At 34.9% G+C, this 27,633-nt stretch overlaps 2 protein-coding genes across 5 annotated transcripts; both read left to right on the top strand.

Annotated features, from left to right (window-relative positions):
• Nucleotides 1–4,152, top strand: LOC106752712 (phytosulfokine receptor 2-like). Its single transcript, XM_022778714.1, has 2 exons — nt 1–347; nt 647–4,152. The coding sequence occupies exon 2, from the start codon at nt 777–779 to the stop codon at nt 3,915–3,917; it is 3,141 nt and encodes a 1,046-aa protein (XP_022634435.1). The 5' UTR covers nt 1–347; nt 647–776; the 3' UTR covers nt 3,918–4,152.
• A 9,246-nt stretch (nt 4,153–13,398) lies between these two features.
• LOC106756494 (ATP-dependent zinc metalloprotease FTSH 10, mitochondrial) lies at nt 13,399–21,908 on the top strand. 4 transcript variants are annotated; one of them, XM_014638950.2, is made up of 9 exons: nt 13,399–13,532; nt 13,671–13,746; nt 13,838–14,060; nt 14,156–14,227; nt 14,829–14,968; nt 18,223–18,696; nt 18,871–19,638; nt 20,926–21,153; nt 21,317–21,908. In XM_014638950.2, exons 2-9 carry the CDS (start codon nt 13,702–13,704, stop codon nt 21,782–21,784), a joined length of 2,418 nt encoding a protein of 805 aa, XP_014494436.1. In that variant the 5' UTR covers nt 13,399–13,532; nt 13,671–13,701; the 3' UTR covers nt 21,785–21,908. The 4 variants fall into 4 exon arrangements, with proteins under 4 accessions (XP_014494436.1, XP_014494437.1, XP_022634434.1 ...); XM_014638951.2 differs by lacking the exon at nt 13,399–13,532 and having other exon boundaries at nt 13,540–13,746; nt 14,850–14,968; XM_022778713.1 differs by lacking the exon at nt 13,399–13,532 and having other exon boundaries at nt 13,540–13,746.
• Nucleotides 21,909–27,633: the final 5,725 nt, after the last annotated feature.

The following is a 27,633-nucleotide window of genomic DNA, read 5'->3' as shown; positions in this document are numbered from 1 at the left end:
TATTTTCCTTTACACTGTTCATTGATGTGAAATATCCCTTTGTTTTGTTTTGCTCTCTACTCCACCACCTCCTTTTTGGTTCTGAAAATCATACACACCTGCTCTGAAACAGAGACCCAATTGACCAAAAGTCTGAAAAGGTTAGGTAAAATGCATTATGACTTTCCATTCCTTTTCTTTAATGCTTCTTCAACGCTTTTTGTGCTTCTTTTCAAACTTTTCTGCCGTCTAACTGACCCAAAATCACATTTTTACAAAAAATGACTTTCTGGTTGGCCTTAGAATGCCGAGGTTTTACTTGAATGGTGACTGTTGAGCATAGAGTTCAGCTACCTGCAATGTTAATGGTAATGGGATCTTTACTTTCTGTTAGGTATCTCACTGCTTCTACGTGAATTCAATGCTCTTTTTCACTTCCTTTGTGTACTTTTTATTTTCAAATGGTTACTATTGATTGCTTCATCCTCACGCTGTTGTAAAATGATCCCTTTTCTTTATTTCACCATCCTCTCTCCTGAAGTGGGTCGTTTATTAATTTGCATTCAGATTTAGTAGTCTTTCCTTCTTGTTTTTCCAGTATTTGGTTTTGGTGCCTGGTGTCATATCAATAGTTTTCACCTCGTTATTTGTCTTTTTATGTATGCAGTTACAGTTTGGTTCATTTTACCGAGTGTTGAAAAATTTTGGAAGTTGGGGTCTTCCGAGTTATAGAAAGCAATGACCTTCTTGTGATCATTTGAAGCTGAACACGTATATTATCTCTTTTGGTTTCTGAAATGGAATTGCATAGATATTGCCGTATGGCTTTTGTGCAGTGGAGTTTCCTGGCTTGGTTTATTTGCTTTTCTGTGGGACTTGAGACCCTAGCCAATTCTTGTGACCAGCATGATTTGTTGGGCCTGAAGGAATTTGCAGGCAACCTTACAAAAGGGTCTATCATCACAGCATGGTCAGATGATGTTTTCTGCTGCAAATGGGTTGGAGTTGTTTGTGAAGATGTGGTTGATGGAGGTAGTAGAGTGTCCAAGTTGATTCTACCTGGAATGGGTCTTAACGGCACAATTTCAAGGTCTTTAGCTTCTCTGGATCAACTGAAAGTGCTTGATATTTCGTTCAATCGTCTCCAAGGTGGATTGCCTTCCGAGTTCTCTAATTTGAAGCAGTTAGAAGTTCTTGATTTGAGCCATAATATTCTGTCTGGACCACTTGTTGGGACAGTCTCTGGTTTGCAATCCCTTCAGATACTGAATATTTCTAGCAATTTATTTGTTGGAGACCTCTTCCAATTTGGGGGATTACAACATCTCGTTGCTCTCAACATAAGCAACAATTCATTCACTGGCCAGTTCAATTCTCAAATTTGCAGCTTCTCCAAGGGTATTCATATTCTTGATATATCACAAAATAATTTTTCTGGTGGTCTTGAATGGTTGGCAAACTGCAGCACATCTGTCCAAGAGTTACATTTGGATTCCAATTTTTTTACTGGCTATCTTCCTGATTCCTTGTATTCAATGTCAGCATTGGAGCAGCTCTCAGTCTCTATGAACAACCTCTCCGGTCAGTTAAGCATGAAGCTAAGTAACCTCTCAAACCTAAAATCTCTAATAATTTCTGGAAATCGGTTTTCTGGGGAGCTCCCTAATGTTTTTGGGAATCTTTCGGACCTTGAACAGCTAATAGGGCACTCCAATTCATTTTCTGGATCATTACCTTCTACCTTGGCCTTATGCTCAAAACTTCAAGTTCTTGATCTTCGGAATAATTCTTTGACAGGTTCTGTTAGCCTTAATTTCACTGGGTTGTCTAATCTTTCCACGTTGGACCTTGGTAGCAATCATTTTAATGGACCCCTTCCAAATTCCGTGTTCAATTGCCATAAATTGACAATGTTAAGCCTTGCAAAAAATGAATTAACAGGCCAAATCCCTGCGAGTTATGCGAACCTCACTTCACTTTTGACTCTGTCTCTGTCAAACAACAGCTTTGAGAACCTATCTGGGGCGCTTTATGTACTGCAGCACTGCAAAAATCTCACAACTCTTATCCTCACAAAGAATTTCCGTGGTGAAGAAATTTCAGAAAATTTAACGGTAAGCTTCAAGAGCCTTGTGGTGTTAGCACTTGGAAATTGTGGTCTCAAAGGCCGTATTCCTGTTTGGCTGTTAAATTGCTCGAAATTGGAAGTTCTTGATCTGTCATGGAACCATTTGGAAGGCAGTGTCCCTTCTTGGATTGGTTGGATGGATCATCTGTTCTACTTGGATTTGTCAAATAATTCTCTTACTGGAGAAATACCAAAAGGTTTGACAGAGCTGAAGGGCCTCATATCCCTAAATTATCATATATCAAATCTCTTTGCATCTGCTGCTATTCCTCTCTATGTCAAGAGAAACAAGAGTGCTAATGGGTTGCAATATAACCATGCTTCGAGTTTCCCTCCATCAATATACTTGAGCAATAACAGATTAAGTGGAACAATATGGCCTGAAATAGGTCGTTTGAGAGAACTTCATATCTTAGATTTAAGCAGGAACAACATCACCGGCACAATTCCCAGCTCTATCTCTGAGATGAAGAATTTGGAAACATTAGACTTATCTAATAATAATCTATACGGAACTATTCCTCCTTCATTTAACAACCTCACATTCTTGTCTAAGTTCAGCGTGGCATATAATCACTTGTGGGGAACAATTCCAGCTGGGGGACAATTTTCAAGTTTCCCAAATTCAAGTTTTGAGGGCAATATGGGTCTTTGTGGGGAAACATACAATCATTGTAACAATGAAAAAAATGTCGACATTTCCACTCCTTCCTCGGGTAAATTCGGTAAAAGCAGTGTCCTTGGCATCACAATTGGTTCTGGAGTGGGCCTTGCACTACTTATTGCAGTTATTCTGCTAAGAATGTCAAAGAAGGATGAGGATAAACCGGTGGATAACTTTGATGAGGAGCTTAGCTGGCCAAACAGGGTACCTGAAGCAGTTGTTTCTTCAAAATTGGTTCTTTTTCAGAATTCAGATTGCAAGGATCTCACAGTTGAAGATTTGATAAAATCTACCAACAACTTTAACCAAGAAAACATAATTGGTTGTGGTGGATTTGGCCTTGTCTACAAGGCAAATCTTCAAAATGGCAGAAAGGTAGCTGTGAAGAAACTTTCGGGATACTGTGGTCAGGTGGAACGAGAATTCCAAGCAGAAGTTGAGGCCCTCTCTAGAGCTCAACATAAGAACCTTGTTTCACTCAAAGGTTATTGTCAGCATGCTAATGACAGATTGTTAATTTACTCCTACTTGGAGAATGGAAGCCTTGACTATTGGTTGCATGAAAGTGAGGATGGAAATTCAGCTCTAAAATGGAATGTAAGACTCAACATAGCTCAAGGTGCAGCTCATGGACTAGCTTATTTGCACAAGGAGTGTGAACCACATATTGTGCACAGAGATATTAAATCTAGCAACATACTTTTGGATGATAAATTCGAAGCTTATTTGGCTGATTTTGGTCTTTCAAGGCTACTTCAACCCTATGATACACATGTTTCAACAGATTTAGTTGGAACTTTAGGATATATTCCTCCAGAATATAGTCAAGCACTGAAAGCAACATTCAAAGGTGATATTTATAGCTTTGGTGTTGTTCTTGTTGAGCTTCTCACTGGTCGAAGGCCAGTAGAAGTCATTGTGGGGCAATGCAGCAGGAATCTAGTGTCTTGGGTGTTTCAGATGAAATCTGAAAATAGGGATCAAGAAATTTTTGATTCAGTCATTTGGCATAAGGATATTGAGAAACAACTCTTAGAGGTACTAGCTATTGCTTGTAAATGTATAGATGCAGATCCAAGGCAGAGACCCCATATTGAATTAGTTGTTTCATGGCTTGATGGTGTAGGATTTGATGGCTCTGAATAGTCATCATCTTAAAATCGCAGCATTCATGACATCTATCTGATTTTTGTTTGTGTATCGTTGAGTCAGGAAATACCAATATAAGGCATCTTTGTAGTATGGTGGTGGGATATTCCCATATTTTTATAAGGATGCATTTGTTACAATATGACTGAAATTTCATGCAAGAGAATGCTGATATAATTTGCAGGGTAAACAGTATTATTGACATTAAAATAACAAACAAACTTTAATTTATTAGTTTTGTTTGAATATCATTCATGGATAAAGTAATTGAACATGTAGATAACTGATCTAGTTCAATCAGCTTGTCATTTCTTAGTTTGTTATTATGTATAATTATCTCATCACATCTTGTTAAAAGATTTATAAGTATCCTTAGGAAATAAAACATTACTTAGAGTTAAAAGTTCCATTGTTTGCTTAGTCACTTAATTCTTGCAAGTTGCTAGTCCAATGTAACAAAAATATATATTCACCCTAAAATGATGTTCTACAATAACATGATCTTTTTGATGTCGGAGAATGAGCATTGCGTGCAACATAAGTAGAATTTAAATTAGGAATATCAATGTTATGTTTACAAAACAATATCACACCTTTCAATAAATTGTCAAATATAAACAACATATTAAATGATCATTAGCATAATCTTTTTGAGAATAAGTTGATCCATCCACAATAATTTTCTAAAAAACCAAACAATTATATAGCTTCATCATACTACAAATAGAATAATATCCTGAGCTCTAATGAGTATCACTAACTCATTTTAAAATGTTAATTTATTTTTTTTCCTTTACCAATTTGAAGTTTATCCATTTCTAACAATTGAGTTATTTCATCTAATTTAACAACTTGTAACTCGTCATAATCTTTACTAGATGAAAACACAACATGTATAATAAAAGCCAAATTTGAGAAAATTGATGAACAAGAATAACCTCTCTTAAAGTAGTCACCGAAACAAGTTGTAGTATATGAGTAAAACAATGCACATAATAAGCTTAACGATTATCATTAAGAAATGATGATTGTTATTCATTCCATTCTCCTTAGGTTTAATCATTTTCAAAGTCCATGTTTATATATGTTCTTAATTAAGTCTCTATTTGTGTAAAATTGAATCAATTGGATCCTTGTCATTAATTTTAGTAAGCGGTGTTAAAGGTCCATCATGTGCCATGCTGACTATGGAAATGTTAAGCATGTGACACACTGAGATCGTAGTATGTGGAATTTCTTTATTTAAGATTTAAATAATTAAATTCAGTAAAAATAGAACGTGCTTTTTATTATGCGAAATAAAATTAAAATGTGCTAAATTAGGGATAAGTTAAGGATTTTTGTGCTCAAATTCTTCATTGTGCGAAATTAGGGAAAGTAGGGTTTAAGTGGGTTCTTTCTTTTCCTTCAAAATTGGGATTTTTAGAACCAAATTAGTTGTCGATTAAGACAATTTGGGTTTCATTGGAGGATTTTAGCATCAACTATCGTTGGTTGTTCGGTGGTATCGCAAAGTTCTTCGAGGTCAACCATGTAGAAGGTTAGTAAATGCGCTTTTGAGTTCATTGTTTGATGATTTTTTCCTTCTATGCTTTTTCCATTTGCAAAAGTTGATGTTGGGGTTGTCCCACAATGTTGTATGTTGATTTTTGTTTCCTTGTTCATTGCAATGTGGTCCCCCATGTTTAAAGTATTGTTGGAATGTCTTTTTCAATGTGTTGTGCTTTAAATATGTTTAATTTTTGTTGTCGCGTTATATTATTATTATATAAGTTAAATATTTTTATAGTCGTGTACATAATAGAGGATCATTTTGAAGTTGTTTTCCACCACGGAAGAAAGTTCTTAAATGATGGGAAACTAAAGTATGAGGGGGAAACTTCAACTTTATCTTTCGACCCAAACATGTGGAGCTACTTCCTTGTACTAAGTGTAGTGAAAAGGCTGGGATATCATGGGTTTAAAGAATTGTGGTACTGTATAGGAGGGGGTTTTATCTTATATAACAAGTTGGAGTCTCTATGTGATAACATAGGAGCCGTGGACATGGTTAACTTATCTAGGCTAAATGGTGAGGTTCATTTATTCGTTGTTCACACAATGTCAGAACCTGAGGTCATACCTTTTAAATACTTTCATTCCTGCAATCATGGTTCTTGTAATGTTTATTTTTTGTTGTTCATATTTGTTAACTTGTTTCAATGTAGATATTGGTCACGATCAAGGTTCACCACCGCAACTCAATGTGATACTTTGGTAAACATGTCAGAAGCCTTCAATGTAGTGGTGCATACAAGGTCTAAGCCGATCATAACAATGTTAAAGGAGATTCGCCTTTACATGATGAAGAGATGGGCAACAAATAGGACAAAGATACAATCATTTTCTAGGTGATTTGTCCCAAAATCATGACTATACTTAATAAGGAGTATGAGTTAACTAAACATTGGATTCCTAGGTAATTCCTAAATTTATTATTTATTATTTTTGTTAAAATTTGTTTGTCTTTCATTATTAAATTTTTCTCTTAAGAGTTGGTTAGTAAATAAGTTGTTTGAAATTCGTCATGCATCATAATATAGGGACAAATTTATGGTCAATATAGACCAATATTTGTGTACATGCAGGAAATGCAGTATCATAGCAATTCCATGTTGTTATTTCATCGTTGCTATGAAATTCCTCAATATAAATGCACATGACTTCATACCTTGTTCCTTTAGGAAGTCAACATATGAAGAAATATACTCATCAATAATCTACCCCATCAATGGTAACAACATGTGGGACAATACCACATATGTTGATGTCTTGCCTCCACCAAAAAAGAATATTGCCAGGCAGACCAAAGAAGAAGAGAAGGTTAGGGAAATGGGAGTTGACAAAGGACCAAACAAGAATGAGTAAGGGTGGCTTACTTAAAAGTTGTGGGCTATGTAGGGAAGTGGGCCACAACAAAACTTGTTGTCCTAAATCAACCCTAGAGCCAGTAATGTCATCTCAACTAGTAATGCCATCAATAATGAGTCTGAAGGGAGGTTTCTGGAAAAATTTCAAATGATTGTGTGAAAAATTTGTAACATATTACTTGTTTGAACAATTACAATGGTTGTGTTTGAAATTTGAACTATTATAATGGTTCTGTAAACAATCTGATCACTTTCGTATGTTTATGGAATGATGACTTTTGTTACCTTAGTAAATGATAAGTTTTGTGTTTGAATATGGATAATGTGGTGGCTTTCATCACAATACCATAAATTCTCTCTTAAATTCATTAGAGTACCCTCTCTACATTGAGTGATTAATTGTCTTTTTATTGTAGTTAGTTTCATTGACTAAGTTTTTTATTCTGATGTTTGTCATGAGTTTACTCTTTTTGAGATGAGTGGATGTCTTTGTGTTTGCTTTCATTTTTCATTACATACACAGTAGGAGCTAAACAAATAATAACTAAGTTATTGTGTTCATATTACAACCTTTCTATCCTATTGCCATATATGATCATACTGCGTCCATAAAAACCAAGACAAATACCATTAATGTCTATAGTTCAATACAAAAAGCACATTTTAAAGCATATTGTTAACAAATTCCTTTGTGCCATTTCTTTAGTAAGAAAAGTAAACAATGTCTAATGTCAAATTTGCTTCACTTACAGATCGATGTCAATTATCATGTTTCACTCTATAATTTACTTTGTACTAAGGAAAGGTAATTGTTTTAAACCGTTTAAACCACTTTTCCCTACTATATAGAAGAGAAACAAAATAAATTGATCTCAGTGCCATATGTTCACAGATTAAACTTAAATTACATAACAAAATCCACATCTCTTCAATTCATTAAAACAGAACAAAGGTATAACAAAAGGTAGAACACATAATCCAATTCTCATCAACATTGAAACTAAAATTATGTTTATTACACATAAAAAAGAAACCACCCATATCAACACCTTCATCCACTTTTGAACAATCAACATAGATTTCTCCAAATTAACTATCACTTTCCTATCAGCATCTCTTTCTTCATTATTCAACACAATGTCATTCTTTCCTTCACACTTGAAGTAGGTACCTCTTTCCTCAAACCCAACACCAGTCCATCATCTAAAGTAGTTGCAGCCAACGTCTTCACTTCCATTCTGTAAACAAAACAATCAATGACAATGACCTCTTCTAAAAAACAGTTACACAAAATACATTGGTCCAAAGTATCTTACCTTATACTTAGAGCAACCCCAAAATTTTTTGTCTCGATTCTTTGTAGTATTCATAGTTTTGAACACACATTTTTATCCACAATGGCAAACCAGTGAAATTAAAATTATGTTTATTACAAATAAAAAAGAAAGCACTCATATTAACACCTTTATCCACTTTTGAACAATCAACACAAATTTCTCCAAATTAACTATCACTTTCCTATCAACCTCCCTTTCTTCACTATGCAACATAGTATCATTCTTTCCTTCACACTTGAAGTAGGTACCCCTTTCCTCAAACCCAACATTAGTCCATCATCTGAAATAGTTGCAACCAACGTCTTCACTTCCATTCTTTAAACAAAACAATCAATGACAATGACCTCTTCTCAAAATCAGTTACACAAAAGACATAGGTCCAAAGTATCTTACCTTACACTTAGAGCAACCCCAAAATTGTTTGTCTCGATTCTTTGTAGTCTTCGCAGTTCTGAACACACATTTTTGTCCATAATGACAAATCAGTGAAATAAAAATTATGTTTATTACATTTAAAAAGAAAGCACTCATATCAACACCTTTATCCACTTTTTAACAATCAACACAAACTTCTCCAAATTAACTATCACATTCCTATGAACCTCCCTTTCTTCACTATTCAACATAGTATCATTATTTCCTTCACACTTGAAGTAGGTACCCCTTTCCTCAAACCCAACATTAGTCCATCATTTGAAGTAGTTGCAACCAACATCTTCACTTCCATTATGTAAAGAAAACAATCAACGACAATGACCTCTTCTCAAAAATAGTTACACGGAATACATGGGTTCAAAGTATCTTACCTTGTACTTAGAGCAACTCCAAAATTGTTTGTCTCGATTCTTCATAGTCTTTGAAGTTCTCAACACACATTTCTATCCACAATGGCAAATCGGTGAATCATCCAAACTCCTTGATCCTCCTTCACTAGTGATATTAAGTGTTTTATATGTCTTGATATAGGTCACATAGAATCTCAATGCCCACCCACTAAAAAGACCACGATTCTTAGGGGTGTTGATATTTATAGTAGTCAAGATGAGAAAAGTTAAAGTGAAGTATAATGAGTCCAAAAGTGATGATGTTTTCCCTTGTGATTGGGACTTTATTATGATGAGAAGGGTCCTCAATAATCAACCAAGTCCAAAAACACTAACACAAAGAGAAAATATTTTTCATATAAGATACATAAATTTTAGAAAACACTTGTTCTCTCGTTATAGATAGTGGATCGTGTTGCAATTGTTGCAGAACTAGGTTGATTGATAAATTGTCATTGATAGTCTTGCCCTATCTAAAACTTTATAAACTTCATTGACTTAATAAAGATGGGGACTTGACTATGAATTAACAAGTGAAATTAAAGTTTTCCATTGACAAATAATAAGATAGTGTTTTGTATGACATAATGCCTATGGAAGCATGCCATATCTCATTGGGGAAGCCATGACAATTTGACAAGAAAACTATGCAAAATGGCCTTAACAACGAGATTACCTTCACACATAAGGAAAAGAAATTTGTGCTTCATCCTTTAGCGCCTTCATAAGTGCTTCAGGAGAGAAAAGATGAGAAAAAAAAGGTCCTCAAAATCTCCAAAAGTTAGCTAATGATGAACAAGAGGTAGGGAGCTTCGAGTTCCTTCCCCTAAGGTCATTCAAAAGGAGAAAATTTTGAAAAAAAAAAATTAAAAAGAGTTCTCCTAGTTGAACAACCTCCATCTTTTGTGTAAAGCAACAATCACATGTAGGCCACTTCTCTAAAGCATTAGAAGTTATGTCCTAGATTAAATTTTTTTTTGAAAGAATTTGAAGATGTATTTTCTGATGTTGATGTCGCGCTCGATTCAAATTAATATGTTGCAAATTAAATGCAGTATATTAGGGATCAAACACGTTGCGGGTGGGTTGAATTGAATATACGAACTAAATTAACACAACAAATAACTTGGACTAGCAACAAATTACACGCTTCAATCACCCCTAATCCAACATAACTAACTAAGTAAAGGTTAATTCGATTTTCAAAAAATGCGAATTAAGCAAACACAATGCAAATATCTAATCAATTTTGCACTACCATAGATTAAGCTATTGTGACTCTAACCAACTAAGCGAAAATTAAACACAAATTAGGTAACTAAGCATGTACCTAATTACAAGCACAAAAAAAATTGAATATATTGCAAGGTAAAAACAGAATCACAATGAAATTGCATTAATCTCAAGTAATTATTGTAATCTCCCTAGTGTTCAACCAAATAGATTCAAGCTTCCATTAAATAGAAAACGAAAAACACAAAATGAAGCATTTCGTTCATTGAATAACAAGGTTTGGAAGGGGCAAAATGAAACAATAGCAACAGTTAAACGAAAAGAGAAGAATGAAAAGGAAATTGAAAGAAAGAAAATGAAACACAATTGGAAAACGAAATATAAATATATCAGAGGCAAGAATCGGTAAATGAAATTGGATTGAACAAGAAGCAGGAAACAAAAATTAATTGAAACACATAACAGTAAACCAAATTAATAGAAATTGGAAACGAATAATAATAAAACCTTGGTGTACAGTTGTTTTACATTCCTAGAAGCTAAAAACAAATGGAATAAAATCCAATGGAATGGGTGGATGCATGAGCACTTCACCCTAGGTCAGCCAAGTCTGAGTGAGAAAATGAGCCTCTCTAAATCTGACCCAAAAATGGGCCAAAAGTCAAATCTGCCCAAAATTAAAAGTTTGAAGTAATAGTCTAATAAAACGAAATTACAAATGAAATTAAAAACAATTGTTGATGTTGCAATAGAAAATAATGTGGCAGTCGTCTTGAAGTCCCAATTATAATTGCAAAAATTGTCCTGAAAATAATAATACGAATAATTAAACTTAGATAATTCAAATTAATTAAAATATAAATTACTGGTCAAATTAAGCCCAAATAGCAAAATTGAGAGGATAATGGACAATTAAGCATAATTTACTAATTAAATTCGGTGCAAAAAGTTAAGTGAATAAGACAAAATAATTATTCATCAATTTCCCAAGGAAGGACCAAAAAGACTTCTACTTTTTAGTGGAATAGTGCATCAAATAAACCTTGTATCTAAGGTTAATCTACCAAATAGACTAACTTATAGGACTAACCCACAAGAGACTAAAGAGATAGAATCTGAAGTTCAAGAGTTGTATGAGAAGGGTTGGGTTCAAAAGAGTCTTAACCCTTGTGTTATGTCAGTTCTATTAGTACCTAAGTAAGATGACAAGTGGAAAATGTGTAGTGATTGTAGAGCCATCAATAATATTATAGACACTCCTAGACTTGATGATATATATGCTTGATGACTTACATGTGTCCATTATATTTTTCAAAATTTATCTCAAGAGGGATTATCACCAAATAAGAATTAAAGAAGGTGATGAGTGGAAAATCGTTTTTAAGACCAATGCATCTAGTACATTTATGAAATTTATGAACCATGTCCTTAAGGATTGCATAAGTAGGTTTGTAGTACTTTATTTTGATGATATCTTAGTGAACCGTTGAAGTTTGCATGAACATATAAGACATTTGAGAGTTATTCTCTACACTTTGAGGGACAACCAACTTTTTGAAAATGTAGACAAATGCGCACTTTGTGTAGATAATGTAGTGTTTTTAGGTTATTGTGAACAAAAATGAGGTACATGTTGACCTCGAGAAAATCAAGGCCGTCCAAGAATGACCTACTCCTAAAGATGTTGGAGTGGTTAAGAGCTTCCATGGATTGAAAAGCTTTTAGGAGATTTGTTCCTAACTTCAAAAGTTTAGCTTCACCCCTTAATGAATGAGTCAAAAAAGATCGGTCTTTTATTTGGGATGAAAAGTAAGAGTCTCTACATTCAACCAACTTAAGGAAAAATTCAACAATGCGTCCATTCTAGCCTTGCCCGACTATTCAAAAACTTTTGAGCTAGAATGTGATGCATCAGGTGTAGGCATATGTGTAGTGTTATATATTGCAAAAAGGTCACCCAATTGCTTACTTTAGTAAAAAACTTCATGGTGTCTCCTCCAACTATCCACCTATGACAAAGAGTTTATGCCTTAGTGAGAGTCTTTCAAACTTGGAAACACTATTTAGTGTCCAAGGAGTTTGTGTAAGACTTAAGAAAAATAAATTTATGAAAAGATGGTTTGGACGTCAATTAAGTTTATTAATATAAGAAATAATATGTTAAACACAAGTGAAGTGTAATATAGTTGGTTAGAGTTCTTTGTTAAGGTTGGTGGTTATGATTCAATTATTGTTACGTGAATAAAATGTGTTTTAATTATTTTTATTATTTTATTAATTGATGTGTTAAATGTGCATATATTTATATGGTTTGTTATGAATGTGATAAGTGGATTGATTTGGTGTGCTTGGGATATAGTATGGTTGATCCTTGATTAGAGCAAAAATAACTTTTTTAGTGTTTTTCGAGTTATGTGGAAGTGAGGAGTTGTAGACAAATATATTGAACGCAAGCCCAATAGGTAACTAGAAAAATTAAGGTAGTTTTAATTAGAGTTGAACAAAATTAACTAAATTATAATTAATTGTACTATAATAAATTAAAATAACTGAACTAGTTAATATAATATCCAAACTGTATTGTTTTATAGTTCAAAAATTGAACTTAAGTGACTTAACTAATAAGTGAACTATATTATCCATTCAAACATAAGCATTGTGTTTATAAAGCGTAGCTAAAATATATATCTAAACTAAACTTTGCATTCAAACATAAGTATACTGGCATTCAAACATAAGCACAGTCAGTTTTAAATATAAATTATGTTAACTAAGTTAATTTTTTTTAAAGCGACGTAATAGAAGTATTTTTACATTGAGACCAAACTTTTTTAAATATAAAGATCAATTTAAAACTTTTCCACAAAAATGAAACAAAGTAAATAATTAAGCTTTTCATAATTTAATAATTTTATGATTCTATATTTCTATCAATTATATTTTTGGAAAATGAAAAATAATAACAACTTCAGAAACCGAATATAAAAATAAAAAACATCATGTAACAAAATGAACAACGAGAGACATTGAAAATTAACGTAAGAATTTATAAACAAATTAAAATCAACCAATTAAAAAAATATAATTAAGATAAAACAAACATTTTCAACTTATTGCACACAAAAGTGAAGAATTAAATAAAAAATTTGGACGAAAAATCTGTGGGCAGGTTGTGAAGAAAATTTGTTAAGAACATGTTGTTGTGATGAACTCTATATTTTCAAGGCAAAGCTTAATTGTGTTTTAATAAGAGGAGGAATATTCTGATCCAAAAGCAGCTGCTTTAATCTGTCTTGATCCATTTACATTGTATGTGAATGTTTTCTCCATTTGTTCTGTTAAAGAGAAAGGACCACCCAGTCTCATTTGCGACCTAGATTACTCTCTTTCAATGTTCTTAGCTTTACATCTTTTCCATTCACATTTTTTTGTTTTGAAATTGTGTAGTTCGGCCAAGAAATAATTTTTCTCCAAAAGCATGAATTTTTCAAAGATTGCGCGCTGTCTGTCGCGTTCATCAAGAGTATGTTTTCACTTTCCCTTCAATGCAATTGATTTTTTGCTGACAGTCATAAAGAGGCTAATTTCTATGGTGCTTTTAATTGGAGTGACAGAATTTATCACACGGTAATGGGAGATTGGGAAAGCTTGCAGGAATACCACGGATGAATGCGTGGTCTGATGGAGCGGAATCGGTATTCGGGTTTGTTAGGAGTTATGTTTCTTCTGCCAGTGCTTCCAGTCGCAGTGCCTTTTCCAGTTTGGTTGATTTTAAGTCTGTTGCTGCAAACCCTAGGGTTCGCCGATTGTTTTCCAGTGAAGCACCAAAGAAAAAGAGTGAGTTTTATTGGGCATGCCGTGTGTTTAGCATGTGATTGAGGCTGCTTCAATTAGCTTTAAGAATTGAAATCAGTTCTTTGTTTGTTTGGCAGATTATGAAAAGTTTTATCCCAAAGAAAAGAAGGAAGGTCCGAAGGAAAGTGACAAAAAATACGACTCTAAAGGTAAATATGGAATCTCTTGTGTACACCCTTTTATCTTCTGAATTAGGAAGATAACCGTGATAACTGGTGTAATGAGTAAAGTGGAGGGTGTATTTCTTGTAATTTATATGTTGAACTAGTTTTGTGCACGAGAGTTGATTAGTAGTGCTTATGTGCTTTGGATTGTAAATACTCAAGGGATGTTTTGTTAGCGTTTCCTTGCTATAAGTTTATGCTTGGTTATCTGTCATTTTGGATCTTGACGACTTGATTGTTTGTCTATTGCCAGTGTAGATTTTTTAGTGTTGGTCTTTAATGCATGAACTTTCTTTATGATGGAAAGATGGAGAATGAGGTAGGATTCAATTCTATTGTCCATAGCCAAGGTTCTATTTTCTGTCAACTTCAAACTTTAATTACTACTTTACTTTGTATGGGGCATATTGGGTTTTGAAACTTGAGTTCCAGTCCCAAAATATTCTCTCTATCTCTCAGGGGCTGCATTGATTTACTTAGGGATCTGTATGTTTTTGTCCAAGAATTAATCATATTAATGTATTCCAGTTCATCAAAAGGGTAACACTAACAACTTTTGATACCTGGGTTCTCTATTTAACTTCAGACAACTCAAATGCAAACGCAGATGATCATGGATCTTATCGGGTGGCTATCAAGATTGAAGTTCATACTCTAATCTCCTCATTATTGGTTATGGGGCTATTCATTTCATACTTGTCTAGTCGTCCTCGTGAACAGCGGGAGGTAATCTCAACTTCTTTATATATGCACAACCAGTCCTTGTTTTAATTTGCTTGAGAAGAACTCAATTCATGAATACTATCTGCATTCTATATGATGAAGATGAATGCAATGGTTTCTAATGCATGAGAAGTGAACCTTGTACCATTTGACTTCACAATTATCTTGATTTTATTGATAAAAGGGGGGAATTGTTTGAGTTTCTTCCGATTGTTGTCAGCTGGTAGCCACTAGCCGTCGGTGGCCTTAAAAATTTCATCTTTTATGAGTACCTTAATGACTAGTCCCGTTCCCCTAATATCATATATTTCCAGTGTCTTTTTAGCTATTTTCCATCATCCACCACTGTTGTCTGCGTTGGCCACCATTTCCCACCGTCATTGTCAGCATAGTTTAGTTCAACGACTAGCGGATATGGATTGCCTCCTCGAGCAATGGCCAACCTTGCCGGAATTAGGACGAACCGGACGCCTCCATGCACCACCTTTCTCTGAACAGCCTCGCCCGTGTGTTCGTCTCGCGTCACCTTCTCGGTGTTGGAATCACATCGTACCACTATCGGTCATCTCGTCAGACCTCCCTCTCTTTGTTTGAGCCCTCCATATTAGCCATACCAGAACAAAACTCATGCAGTCTCTCGCACTAGCTTTTGGTGCACCCTTCCAAGCATCCATCACGAGTGGATTGTGAATTTGTCCTTGTGCCAGCTCCTTCCGAACTAGGATGCATCAACCATGGCAAACAATTGGAAAATCCCAATTTCTCTGCGAAACCCTAAAATCGAAAAATTCCCAATTCTTTTTGTTTTCATTCTGCAATGGTGGAACCGTTGGCTGATTCTTCATCATCCTCTTTGCGTCACTTAAGTACCTCTAATAGAAGCCACCCAAGTTCATTCAAATAACGACTTATAACACAATCCAGTCATGGTTCCTCGTGTTGCTCTGGTTTCTGTCAGCACCACTTGCTTTCATCTTCTATTTTCTTGCACACCATCATTGTGTCTTTCTTTATGCTCTTTTTCTGAACCTTCACCGTGACTAAACTGTTTAGACCCGTTTTCTCAAAATAAGTCCTAGCTGATTCGGCCCTTTGTTCATGGTAGCTATAAAAAAAATTGAATCTCAAAAGTATGCAGGGCCTTCAGGAGTGGTAGTAAAAAATCACGTTTGGGAATAGTTTCTCACCCAAACATAATGATGCTTTTGGGTTGCTGCTGTGACGATGTGGAGTTTCTCCTTGTGTATGAATTCATGCCAAAGAGAAGCTTGGAGACTCATCTATTGTTGGAGAAATAATAACACAGAACCATTGTCTTGGGACACTCGACTGAAAATAATTATTGGTGTAGCTCGGTGTCTATCTTATCTTGCTATCAACTATCTCTACCAATTTCCAGCTAGTCAAGGAATTTCACCACCAAGTCATGGGTTAAAGGTTGGTCATGGCGTAAGGGGAAGTGTGTTTCTGGTGAGATTTAGAATTCTAGTCAACAATCTGACCAACCCCTTTCAGATGTGTATTGGTATGTTTTCTTTGAAAAAATTGGACTCTTCATTCAGTTACTTCAATGAGTCAATTCCCAATGATTTGGGAAATCTGTCAAGTCTTGAAAAAATCTCATTTAGTTACTTCAATGGCGTGAGGGGGAGTGTGTTTCTGGTGAGATTCAGAATTTCAGTCAACAATCTCACCAGCCCTTTTCAGATGTGTATTATGTTTTCTTTGAAAAAATTGGACTCTTCATTCAGTTACTTCAATGGGTCAATTCCCAATGATTTGGGAAATCTGTCAAGTCTTGGACATCCTTTATTATCTTGTCAATTAGTTACATTGTCCAGTGCAAATTAAAGTCTCTATTGCCACTCAGTAACCATGTGTGTTACATGTAACAACATCACTACCGGCAACATAATCTTCTAATTCCTTGTATACGGGTTCTCATTGCCTCTCCAATTTTGTCAAACCCTTGCATCTCTTGTGGAAAAGTCTTTTGAAGAGCTAGATCTTTCACCTTCACATTTAGTCATCGATGCACCATCATTTCCGCCATTTGCTGTGTAAGGGAGTATGTTTCAGCCACTGTAGGCCCCCATCAGTTACTGACGACAATTTATCGCTTTCAGCCACTACAGGCCCCCATTCATTATTGATGACAATTTAGTTCCTGCAGTTTGTTGCATTTAGCCACTATAGGCCCATCCTTACTTGATGGCAATCCATTCCCTGTTTATTGCTGTCTACCACTGTGGGCCATCATCCACTTTTAATGGAAATCTCCTTTGTCAAACTCATCCTAGTTGAAGTTTCACAGTGTTAGTTGAAGTTTTGCGGTTGTCCATCGTTGTCCAATATTATTCTCCATTAAGCTGTTGTTAGTTCATCAATTTGTGTTTTCAGTTTTGCTATATGCTGACCACTGTTATCTCTTTTCTGCACAGGTTATATATATATATATATATATATATATATATATATATATATATATATATATATATATATATTTCAGAAGGAGTCTCTTTGGCTATACTAGTTTGTGAGTCCAATTTGGTTTATAGACATTCTCTCTCAATGGTCTGAAACATACTTGCATCTTGTTCTAAGCCGAAGTTCTCACGTCTATTGTCTCATTTGAGACAAGTTGATTTTGTTGGATCAAATGACCAATTTACATATGTATTGACCAAGTTCCTAAAGAGATCTCAGATTGAGTTTATCTATTTCAAGCATGGTTCATATAATCTGTATGCTCCAACTTGGAGAGTGTTAGAATAATTAGCTTGTGTGTGAGTTAGCTGGGTATGAGTTGTGTGATAGTGTTTTCCATTTTAGTCTTAGTTGTCTTCCATTGTTATAATCCTATAAATAAAGGATGAAGAAGGGTGAAATAAGCTCTTCACTTGTCTAATACAGATCCACTTTTCTGTTTTTAATCTCAATAGTTAGTAATTATAACTTTTATGCTCCCAAAAGTACCTTTCATGACTGAAACTGTGTTTGCATATCTGTGAGATTAGGTTTATGCTGCTGGCTGTAGCCCTCTAAAAAAAGAGCTCTATTAGGATAGACTTTTCATATATTGCAAATCTTTATTTGGATTTGTTATTTAACAATGGTTGATATTTTTCTAGATCTCCCATGCTCGAAGTTCGTATTATTATTATGATGTGAATTCAACCATGTCCCTTTTGGCTATGTTTTCTTTAATTTCATTCTTATCATCCTTGTGACATTGACCAAAATTTGATTCTTTGCAGATTAGCTTTCAGGAATTTAAAAATAAGCTCTTGGAACCGGGATTAGTAGACCATATTGCTGTCTCAAACAAATCGGTTGCCAAAGTATACTTAAGGAACTCTCCTCGCAACCAAACAGATAGTGAAGGAGTCCAAGGGACCCTGCCTGCAAAAGAATATGAAGGCCAGTATAAATATTACTTTAATATTGGAAGTGTTGAGTCTTTCGAGGAGAAGCTACAGGATGCGCAAGAAGATCTTGGCATTGACCCTCATGATTTTGTGCCTGTAACTTATTCGGCTGAGATGGTTTGGTACCAGGAACTGATGAGATTTGCTCCAACACTGTTATTGTTGGGATCTCTCCTGTACATGGGAAGGAGAATGCAAGGTGGACTCGGTGTTGGGGGAGGTGGTGGCAGTAAGGGTGCTCGTGGAATATTCAACATAGGAAAAGCCCATGTTACAAAAGTAGACAAAAATACTAAAAATAAGGTTGGGAGATTTCTGTTTCTTCTGTTAATGACACGACTGGTATTTCTTGTATTTGTTTTAAAATGGCATGTCTAGTTTTAATTATTTCCTTGAGGGGTGGAGTGCTGCTAAGTGACTTAGCAATAGGTTCATTTAAAACCAATATTTACCTTTTTTTTGTTTCACTTTGTTTAGATATATTTTAAAGACGTTGCTGGCTGTGATGAGGCAAAACTTGAAATAATGGAGTTCGTCCACTTCCTCAAGAACCCAAAGAAATATGAAGAACTTGGTGCAAAAATTCCAAAAGGTGCTCTTTTGGTTGGTCCTCCGGGTACTGGAAAAACACTTTTAGCAAAAGCAACTGCTGGGGAGTCTGGGGTGCCATTTCTTTCTATATCTGGGTCTGATTTCATGGAAATGTTTGTTGGTGTTGGACCATCAAGGGTGAGAAATTTGTTTCAGGAAGCAAGGCAATGTGCTCCTAGTATAATATTTATTGATGAAATTGATGCGATTGGTCGAGCAAGGCGGCGTGGTGGTTTTTCACGCTCAAATGATGAGCGTGAAAATACATTGAATCAATTGTTGGTGGAGATGGATGGTTTTGGAACCACTTCTGGAGTTGTTGTTTTGGCAGGAACAAATAGACCTCATATCTTAGATAAGGCCCTTCTTAGGCCTGGGCGATTTGACCGCCAAATAGAAATTGACAAACCTGATATTAAAGGTCGTGACCAGATATTTCAAATCTACTTGAAGAAGATCAAACTTGACCATGAACCATCGTATTATTCTCAACGACTTGCATCCCTTACTCCTGGATTTGCTGGAGCAGACATTGCTAATGTCTGTAATGAAGCGGCTCTGATTGCTGCAAGAAGTGAGGTGACACAAGTCACAATGGACCATTTTGAGGCAGCAATCGATAGGATCATTGGTGGTTTGGAAAAGAAGAACAAGGTATGTCTTTATAAGTTTTTATTCTGTTTTGGTAGGCTTGTGTTGTAAGTGGAAGGGTGGAGCTGGATGTTTTAAATTATAGAACTAAAAGTCTTGCATATAGTAGGAAGCCAAATGGAGATATAAGAGAGCTGAATGTTTAAGTTTAATTTAATGCATTATCAATAGTGGTCCGGGTGACTGTTATTGCAGCAAAGCGGGTGGAGTGCAGCGCTGATGCACTACAAATTTGTTGCGTTGCGATACATAGTCGCGGGTCCTTAGGTTTCATGGTGTAGTATTACCATTTCTCATCGTTGGTCCTACATTGGAGTCCAACATATTTTCACGTGGGCTGCTTTGTAAATTATAATTTGTGGACAGTTATTTACTGTAAAATGGTAAACTGCATAATAATAATAATATATAAAAAGAATATTTTAGTCATTGCTTATTATACAATAAGCATAAAGTATAAAAATGATATAATATAAATAATAGTAATAGAAATATAATAAATTAGCAAATTGTAGTAATAAAAACCTAATTAAACTTATTATATAATATAGCAAGCTAAATAATAAAATTTCAAATAATATAGTAATAATAGTAAATATGAACACAATATATAATATTTATAATACAAACTGCATACATATAAAAAAACTAAAATAGTATATACATATATTAAAAAATTCATTAAATTTAGAATGTTGGTCATCCCACTGTCTCACGGTTGTGGTTGGCCGCTTCCCAGTCCGGGAATGACAACTGTGAATGTTCAGTCTTTGTAAAATATAGTGGGAATTTCAACTATAGGTGGAATATTTGTCTTTCCTGAAGTTACTCGGATATACATGTATTTGGAAGACATGGAAAGAGGAGAAAAGTTTGGGATGTTCAGTCTTGTAAAATATTATTCCTTTCTATATATAATTATTTAATTACATATCTAATCCTATATATTTTATACGTTTACCTAATAAATGTGCTAATGATTGAAATGATATATTTCTAGAACTTGAGACAAAAAAGGTGAAATAAAAGCGGTTCTCCTGATTCATAGTGACCTGAATTAAGATATGTTGCATAAAACTTATCCGGCCAAAGTTAGATTTAATTAATTTGAATAATTAATTAATCTGCAAAAGTATATTATCTTAAGATTTTGATGAGTTAAAACTTTGTAATGCTGAAACTGGCATGCTACTTTAAATTAAAATTTTAAACTGAAGGGTATTTGAAACTCTCTTAGCCTTTTCCGTTATTGCTTAGTGTTTCTCTCTAATACCTATGTTTCCTAACCAGGTAATAAGCAAGGTGGAAAGGCGTACTGTTGCGTACCATGAATCAGGGCATGCTGTTGCAGGTTGGTTCTTGGAACACGCTGACCCCTTGTTAAAAGTAACAATCGTTCCACGTGGCTCAGCCGCTCTTGGATTTGCACAATATGTTCCAAGCGAAAACCTTCTTTTGACAAAGGAGCAGCTTTTTGATATGACTTGCATGACACTTGGTGGTCGGGCTGCTGAGCAGGTTTTTTGTCGCTTTTCTTAACTTTCTTTCTCTCTTCTATTTCTTTCTATCTTATTACTGTTATTTTTCTGTTTTTAAATGGTTTTTCCTTGTCTGATGCTAAGCGCTTTCCAAGATCAAAAGGCATGAAAATGATGTTTCCTTCCCCTGCATGTCACTGCAGGTTCTTGTAGGGAGAATATCAACAGGAGCACAAAATGACTTGGAAAAAGTTACCAAGATGACATATGCCCAAGTAGCAGTTTATGGTTTCAGCGACAAAGTGGGTCTCCTTTCGTTTCCTTCAAGGATGTCCAAACCATACAGCAGTAAAACTGCGGCAATCATTGATAGCGAAGTGCGCGAATGGGTTAACAAAGCATACGAACGAACGGTAAATCTAATCGAGGAACACAAGGAACAAGTTACTCAAATTGCTGAATTGTTGCTTGAAAAAGAAGTACTTCACCAGGAGGACTTGCGGAGAATTTTGGGTGAGCGACCATTCAAGGCTATTGAACCCACCAATTATGATAGATTTAAGGAAGGCTTTAAAGAAGAGGAGGAAAAGGTAGCAACAGAAAGTACCATTGTAGATGTGCCTGAGGAAGGTGGCGGAACTTCTCCCTTAGAGCCCCAGGTTGTTCCCTGATAGTCGCCAAATTCATGTTTCTTATTGTACATGACTTTGTTTTTTTTTTTTCAATGTTATAAGTGACAAACTAAACTCACATGCTAACTGCTAAATAAAAAAATCTATATTTAATTTTTTTATACTTGGATATGTGCATGGTTATTAAACACTTCGAGTTTACTCAGATGTCGAATAGATTTTGGTTGACTTAGTAGGTTTCGTGGTAAACTTAGCCAATCTACAAGTTTGATAGAATATCAAAGGTATATGAAAGAAAGAAGAGGAAATGAGTGAAGGATAAGGACATTAGAAAAGAGGGAAAGGTTGGTGACCGTTAGTCAGTATTGAGAAGGGGGAAATATTATACATAAGGAGTGTGTGATGTACAGGGAGTTACTTAGTTCTTTTGTATATTTGGGATAATTGTTCTGGTGGAAGGAGAGAGACTTCCTTAGTATGATTATTTATATATTGAATCATTCATACAGTGATAATATTATCATTACGAAAATTTAAATTTAATAAGTCTTTACAATTAACCAAAACAAAACCTTAATTTCAATTGATTACAAAATAAAATTGTCAATAAAATATTTTATTTAAAATAAATTCGTAACTTTTCTAATTCTCTCAAATTCTTCGTCGTGTTATACCGTATCAATTGTTCCAGTATAATGATATAACTAACAAATGTTAAACATTCATCACAATAATAACACATCAACAACACATTAACAACTTAAATATGATCACGCATCATCATCACAATTTAGTGGTCTATTTTCCCTACACTACCACACCACCTAATCATGATAACCAATTCATTACGAGTAACACGATACCCTTTTCCTGTATCACACCGCCAAAGAGAACCTCGTTCTCGCATCACACAACAAAAAGAGTCATCCGTACTCGAACCATCCTCTTCCTGCATAACACAGTCGAAGAAAACCATTTTCCCACATCGCACGGCCGAAAAATACTTTCTTTTCCGCATTGCACCATCGAAAGAGTTATCCATACTTAAATCATATTATCCAACAACCTTACTCAAATTAATTCTCCCATGATACATGAACCCATGCCCTCTCCACAACAAGTGACACTATACTTCAAAACCTCCACCCCCTCACACAAAGGCCTGTCATTTAAAGCTAAATGTATATTATACAAGCACACCAAAACATTGGGTAACAACACCACAACATTCATGAATCATTCAAACATAAAACCAAAAACAAGAGGAAGAAACGAAAATCAACATAACACCCCAGTTCATGAAATACAACCCAAGCTAACTCACATGCTAACATGTACACGACCACCAACATTCACATGAATTAAATAGTGATCATACAAAACCTAAACAACAACCATTCATTAGAAAGAAACTCAAGTTAACTCCCCTTACCTTAAAGGATCTAAGTTTTCTTCCCTTTTGCTTCATGTTTGCAGTCTCGAAGCAAGGTACAAACCTCATCATGGTGCACTCAAACTCTCCTCTTCTTTCACAACTTTCTCTCTCCTTTCCTCTCACTTTCAAAGTTCAGTCTTATTTTCCTAATGGCCAAAGTTTCTATAGGAGGTGTCTAATATAATTATACCTATGTGTAGAATATACTTAGGATACTCTATTTATAATAAAAGAACTAAATTTTCAAAAAGATTTATATAATATCTTTTTATTAAATTCTCACATTATTTAATTTGCATGTTTTTCTTTTCTACACCTCTCTATTTTAATTTCTTGCACCTAATTAATAAAAGGTAAAAGTTGCCCCTAAGCTAAAATATAAATAAAATAACATAACAATTATGTTCTTACTACACTCAATAACGCTAATTTTTAAACAAAAACACCAAAGTCACAATATTACCTTTTTTCTAAGACCTCAATTTTTTCCGAATCTTACATTCACCCCTCCTTAAAAGAATTCTTGTCCTCGAAAGTTGAACTCATAAGGAAGCATACACCATATAGAACTTCAAATGCTTTCCCAAAAATTACATAAATTTTCACAACAATTTCCGAACAGTTCAAAAGAACATTACAACAAATTTAATGTATTCTAAATCATACAAAACAAAAATCACAATCTATTCACAACTATAGATAACAAGAAAGACTCGACAAATATTTTCATCATGCAAACAACAAGCTACAAAGATCCACAATAAAAACTAAATCAATTCTAGAACAATTTACACATATATTACAAAACCCTACACAAATAGAAACATTGGACTCTTTCACAAGAGTCTCAATAACAACCCACGCTTTCATACATATGCATGCAATCCACACAATCATACACATATGCATGCATTTCAATCACACAACAAAAGCTAGGCGAGCTCACTCCCCAAGACCCAAAGTTTTTTCGAAAACCTGGCTCTGATACCAAATGTAACATCCCAATTTTTGGGATGTCACGGTTATGAGCAAAATTTTAATTTTTTTTTGTAATTGTAACATCACAAAAATTAGGGTGTTAAAATCGAGGGAAAGTTCAATGGAGTTGGATAAAATGCGTGGAATTACCCACATTTGAGGGCGCGGACTCGATGCGTCGGATCGCGAAGGCTGAGAAGCTCTTCGATCTCCAAAACGTTTTGGAGAGGGAGAAGATGAAGCTCACATATATTTGCATGGAAGGGAGTGGAGGGGGGAGCTATCTCTTAAAATACTAAGTAATTGTTTGTTACATTGCATATTTTTGAAAACTATGAAAATGTCTAAGATCGCATCCTATGAAATTGATAGTGACTCTAGTGAAAAGATCAATCCTACTTTGAAAATTTTGGTCAAAGAGCTAAAGTCACTAAAAATTTGGCAAATGCAAGGAGTTATTTTGAAAGAAAAAGAAGAGATGGAAAAAGAAGAATATCTTGATAAATTGGATTAGGAACATAGAATTCTCAATGAAAAACAAGAGAAAAACCAAGAAGAAATAAGAAAGAGCAAGAGTAGAAGTAGAAGTCATACTAGGAGAAGTTCAAGGACTCCAACTCAAATCACATACACTCCCTCACATCATGGAGTAGATAGTAGGATACTCAACCAATATTATCAACCTCCACCACATAGAATAAGGAGAGAGCATGAAAGAGAGAACCCTCATTAAGATATTAGGGTGGTCTTCCCCATTTCCATGTAAGGGAAGATGTTGAGGTCTATTTAGATTGGGAGATGAAGGTAGAACAACTTTTTGAATGTCATCAAGTTAGTGAAGAAAGAAAAGTCTCCCTAGCCACCCTAAGTTTCCAAGGGAATGCCTTATATTGGTGGGTTTCCCTAGTTAGAGAAAGAAGACTCTCTAATTTCTCTCCAATTCAATATTGGAATGAGCTCAAAAGTGCCATGAGAAGGAGGCACATTCCCTCCTACTACAATTGTGAGCTAATTGAAGGAGCAAGGAAACATTAAAAAAAGGGGGTTGAATAGTGTTTCCATAACTTTTCACAACTTACATTTAGATCCTGATGTACGTAACACTTATAAGTTGGCAAGCTTGGTTAGTAACGTTGTCCTAAAGAGATCGTTTACTTGGACAACTCAGCATATCCAAGTTTGAACGTAGGCAGTAACATTAAGTAGCATATACCATATTATTAGAGAGAGAGAGAGAATAGGAGAAGTTAACAGACTACATCGTGTTTCAACAGATTAAAACATGCACAATGTTTTATACTGGTTCACTTTCTAAGGATACATCTAGTTCTCCTCTAAGTTAAGTTAGAGGGTTCCATTAGATATTCAATGAAGTACAATTCAGTTTAACTCACTCCTGATTGTGTAATATTATTGACCACTCAGAGTCTCCCTAGACAATCTGAGTACCTTTGAGAAATTATGTCTAGTTTAGTTCCCCCACTTCTGGTTGCGTAATATTATTCACCACTCCTTGTATCCCTGATCAGTGAATAACTTCCAGTTACCCTAATTCAATTGAGTATTCGCACCACTCCTAGTACTCAGCAACCTGCGGAGATTTCCTTGAGTATTCGCACCACTCCTGGTACTCAACAACCCACCGAGATTTCATTGAGTATTCGCACCACTCCTGGTACTCAGCAAACCGCTGAGATTTTCTTAAGTATTCACTCCATTCTTGGTACTCAGCAATTCGCTGAGATTTCATTGAGTATTCGAACAACTCTTGGTGCTTAGCAACCTTGCCAATATTCCTCAACTCAAACAGAGTTTAGTTGTAAGTGTTTTACTTCTCTTCAGAATTGCAATCATAGATTGCTTACAAGTTGTTCAGACCATTACAAAACAATTTAAACACTTATAGTTGTGTCTCTCATATCTCTATTTTTCTCACCTTACATAAGTAAACATGTAATACAATAAAGTACTAGAGGGATGTTTTACTTTGCTATTTTCTTTCTTTCTCTCGTGATAAACACAAGCAAAATATTAAAATGAAGCTTGAGAGACTATCTTCTGCGTTTCATTCTTTCATTAACTCTTCTTTCTTCAAGTGGACATTCTAATGAAGCTTGAGATTGTTCTTCTTTCCTTGAGTTGTTCTTTTTCTCCTTAGCATTGATAGCTCAAAGAGATTTCCTCGCTCAATGGATGATGATATATCTTTATATCTTCATGTTTTCTCTCTTCTTCATCGTCTCTTTTTCTTCATTCTTCTGGACTTCTATTTATACACCTTAAGGATATAGCCATTATGACGATGCTTGTCTTGGGATTTGAATTTTTGACCATTTGACGAAGCTTGTCTTGAGATTTGTTTCTTTTTGGCTATTTATGTAGGCGTTAGTCACAGGGTGGTGTCTTTTATTAAGGAATATGTGCTTTTCAGAGCTTTTATCAAAAGTGATATTGTCTTATCTTTAGGTACAACTTTTGAGTATCTGATCAATGTTCCTTTTTGTCTTTTTCTCAATGTTCATTATGGCATCTATAAGATAAATGTTCATAGTGATTGTCCTGCACAAGATGTCAGAGCAGTACACCAGAATGGTTAACACGTTCAACAAACCAAGAGGAGGGTAAATGGGTTTCTTATCGCAAATTGTTCTTTTAATAAGTTTCTCACAATTATAAAAGTTCCTTAAAACAATTTAAACAAATATAAAGAGTAAGGAAGAGAAAAATTGCACAGGTAATTTTTATACTGGATCGGATCACACAGATCGTACGTTCAGTTGTTAATTTCAACCGAGAATTATTGCTCCACTAGCACAAACCAACAAATGGTTACAATCACAAAGAAAATAAACAAGTTGAAGGTTAGAACACCTCTCTTGTTACCACAAGAGATGAAACTCACTTCCCCTGAAACCTACAACGGATGAACACCTCCTCCGAATGCTTCATGAAGGATGACCACCTCCTTTGAATCTTCGCAAAGGATGAACACCTCCTTTGAATCTTCACAAAGGATTACAAGGCTTTCAACTCAACAACAACAACAACACTCAATCACACTCCTAGTGAAAGTTCTCGCTCTATGCCAACACACCAAGTTCTCAAAGCCATAGCACAAGGGTTACACAAATCCTAGAATACTTATCATCGCACACTACAAATAAGAATTTTGAAATACACATTTTTCCTATGTTGTTGTTTTATAGAATGAGAGTCTCAATCAAATTTATAGAAATCTCACTCAAGGATACCTCTAAAAATCCGTTGTTAACTGACTAACGTGTAAGAATCGATTATCCTAATATAGTAATCGATTATGCATCATTGAATGCATAACGGTCAAAAAATTGCTTAAAAATTCTCATAATTGCTTGTGATAATCGATTAGGGCAAGTAATAATCGATTATTGATATTCGATTATCATAAGTGGCAATAAATTATCTTGAGTATAAAATGATGTTTTCTGATTCAAAA

This window comes from Vigna radiata, chromosome 2 (assembly GCF_000741045.1).
Source record: "Vigna radiata var. radiata cultivar VC1973A chromosome 2, Vradiata_ver6, whole genome shotgun sequence".
NCBI lineage: Eukaryota > Viridiplantae > Streptophyta > Magnoliopsida > Fabales > Fabaceae > Vigna > Vigna radiata.
This window is presented reverse-complemented; position numbering and strand designations above follow the sequence as displayed.